Here is a 3,017-nt window from a genome sequence, read left to right as displayed (position 1 = left end):
GGGGGGATCTTCTACATATTTAGCCTAATGTTTAGGGTTCTTGGAGATATATAGAGTTGTGACGCATTTGTTTTCTGTTAATTCTATAAAAATTTGACCTAGCGAAAGAGGAACTATAAAGGCAACCAAACTAAAGAAATTATGTAAAAACATATCCCTTAGAAGGAAACCTAATCTCCATATGTCACATTATCAACAGACGAAATTCTAAATTGTGTCAATCACAACAGATATCCAAGTCCATATAATTCAGTTTCACTAAAATAGGATGCAGAAAAAAAAAACATACAAGACTTGATAAAGAGCCTTTTTAGATTGGCTTATTTTAACTGTTTTCAAGCCAAACCAGCTTTTAAACACTTCTGAAGTGTTACGGTAAATTAAAAAAAGTGCTTATAAGCACTTAGTTTTAGCTAAAATGGTAAAAAAATAAGTCAAAAGCCATAAGTTGGAAGTTCCAACTTATGGCTTTTGGCTTATAAGCGAAAAGCCAATCCAAACAGGTTCCAAGACCTAAAATGCCTCAAGTGTCAATCTACAAAAGTTTATAAAATGTTCAATATGTATGGTCTGCATGTTGAGATTATTTTGAGTGCCACTTCCGAAGAGGTATCCATTGGGGGACAAGTATATTTTAGTTCCATATTAAGGCTTTCATGCATTCATATACTTCCAAAGAGGTGGTGACTTATCACCTACATAAAGTATCACCCCTTCCGAAACATAATATCCTGTAGACATGCTTTACGAGAGACAATCCACCCAACACATGCTACTTTACGAGGATCTCTAGTTTCTCATACCACTGGCCAAGGCCAAGTGACCCAAATTTTGTTCCTGTCATCAGTTTTGGACTACATTGTATAGTATGTCTTCACTGTGAATATTTCAGTTTTATATGCAATCCAAATATACTCCAACAGATTATTTGTCTTCTTCCTGGTTCCCAATCAACATTAAGGAGTCAATCAGTTCCCCAGCATTGACAGACCTTGTTATTTCCTAACCGTTATTCCTCCTACAATGAGCACTGGTATTGTCAAGATAAAGGAGAAAGTCATAGAACTCGAGAATTCCTCCTCCAGAGTAGTATGCCCTATTTAAACATCTAGCAACCCTACTGTCTTCATCTCACTCCCCACCTACAAGTTTATATGTTACTGAAACTCGTCCCACAGTCCTCTAATATATTTCCAAGACACACACAAGAGGAGAAGAGTACATTTATTATTATACAATAGCAGTCTTGTATGCAATATTTGGAATTAATAACCTTTCTCCAAGACAGTGGGACTAGACATTACAGCTTATAGTTCATTACAAACAAGAAAGAGTTAAGATTTGGCTGATGGTTTGCAAATAATAAAAACTTCTTCATCACACTAGAGGCTACATAATTCAAATGAAATTTAAATGACAAAAAGCACCACAAAATCTCAAAGTTTGAACAGAAAGTCACAGTCAATGCAATTAAAAGAGCTGAGAACTCATATAAACTTCTTTTAATGTCATACATGTTCCTCTCTCTCACACATACAATTTAGAAAAAGGAAAAAAGAAAGTCAACTTGAACTGATAGTTGAAACAATAATGACTGCAATATGAAAGAAAAGAAACTGTGGCAAACCTGAGTCTTTCCTAACCGAGATTCGAGGTCCACTTGATAATCTCTTGGTTTCAAGGGCTTCCTCTGCACTGGAGGTCCTTTTGCTGCACAAAAAATGATGATATTTTCAATGATGTAAACTCTAGGTTTCAACTTTCAGCTCTATGGATACAACACTAAGAAAAGCACCAGTCGATCCATCGCCAATTCCATCTACATCCTACACTAATTGGCGTCAGCTATACCAATCACATATCATATACTAACTACACCTCCATTCATACTAGTTGGGACTTGGGATCAACTATATCAATCTTCCATATTCATCCTACACCGTTTTTGGCACATTCCATTACTCCAGTAAAGGATATCATCTGTAACATTCAGGTCTGTGGCCAAACTAAAAAAGACAACTACACAAAATCAATCAATATAAACAATCCAAGAAAAAGATTCTCCAAATATGCATGTTAGTCTTACACTTTGATTTCCGACCATCAGCCTCCTGCACCAAATTGCAAATCAACCATGTCAATTAACAAGTAAATAACTAAAAATGAAGGGAAAATGGAAGATAATTTATAATTAAAAAACCTGTTCATCGCGTTCACGAGCACGCTGCAAAATCTCTTCTCTGTCGAACTTTTTTCGGGAAGTATTATCAACTCCAACAACCTGCATTCCGCCATTAAAGATGCCAAGCACTTATATCAATAAAACTAGACCAGTAAACAAAAACACAAAGTGAAAGAGAGATAAAGAGAAGAACAGTGGTACATGATTGCTGGATTGATCCATTGCTTGGGGAATTAGACCAGTTGCTGGGGCCGCTAGTTGAGAACAACTTGTGGAATCGACAGAGAATTACAAGGCCCGACCACGAAGATGAATGAAGAATTGTAAAAACCCTAGGTTCGATTTTGTGTTCAACAAAGAAGACGAATCAATTTTCAGGGAGGAAACGCGAAGAGAGTTTTGGTTCGTTTTCAAATAAGATAGCTCAGATGTGGATAAACCGACGGGTGTTTGGTCTAGTGGTATGATTCTCGCTTCGGGTGCGAGAGGTCGTGAGTTCGATTCTCGCAACACCCCTTTGCTCTCTTTTGTCATTGTCTGCTTTACCCTAGAATTCACTCGTTGTCGTTGCAGGTTCAAGAAGCCCGATTAACCACAATTCGCACATTGCAATATACAAGGATTGATTATTTCCTCTTTGAGCCTCGTAATTTAATTTTGGATTAAATTGAAAAATCAAATCAAATTTTAATTTGGATTGATTTATTCAATTTTAGATTTAAAATTTATTTTATTTGGTTTTTTGGTTTGATTCGAATTTGGAAAAATGAAAATCTAAAAAATTGAATTTTATGTATGTGTGAGTTTAGAATTAAGTTGGATTCCATATGATTTT

General features: G+C 35.8%; 1 protein-coding gene and 1 non-coding gene across 2 annotated transcripts in view; one reads left to right on the top strand and one right to left on the bottom strand.

Annotated features, from left to right (window-relative positions):
• LOC107001373 (zinc finger matrin-type protein 2) overlaps nt 1-2,713 on the bottom strand; it is a 6,624-nt gene extending 3,911 nt beyond the window's left edge. Inside the window, exons 1-4 of the mRNA XM_015199463.2 lie at nt 2,384-2,713; nt 2,201-2,281; nt 2,087-2,111; nt 1,628-1,710 (exon numbers count right to left, since the gene is read on the bottom strand). Coding sequence (XP_015054949.1) covers nt 1,628-1,710; nt 2,087-2,111; nt 2,201-2,281; nt 2,384-2,404 — 210 coding nt within the window. The 5' untranslated portion in view covers nt 2,405-2,713. The remainder of the gene's footprint in view (nt 1-1,627; nt 1,711-2,086; nt 2,112-2,200; nt 2,282-2,383) is intronic.
• Nucleotides 2,627-2,698, top strand: TRNAP-CGG. The gene has a single exon. It is a non-coding gene; the product is annotated as a tRNA-Pro (tRNA).
• Nucleotides 2,714-3,017: the final 304 nt, after the last annotated feature.

This window comes from Solanum pennellii, chromosome 1 (assembly GCF_001406875.1).
Source record: "Solanum pennellii chromosome 1, SPENNV200".
NCBI lineage: Eukaryota > Viridiplantae > Streptophyta > Magnoliopsida > Solanales > Solanaceae > Solanum > Solanum pennellii.
This window is presented reverse-complemented; position numbering and strand designations above follow the sequence as displayed.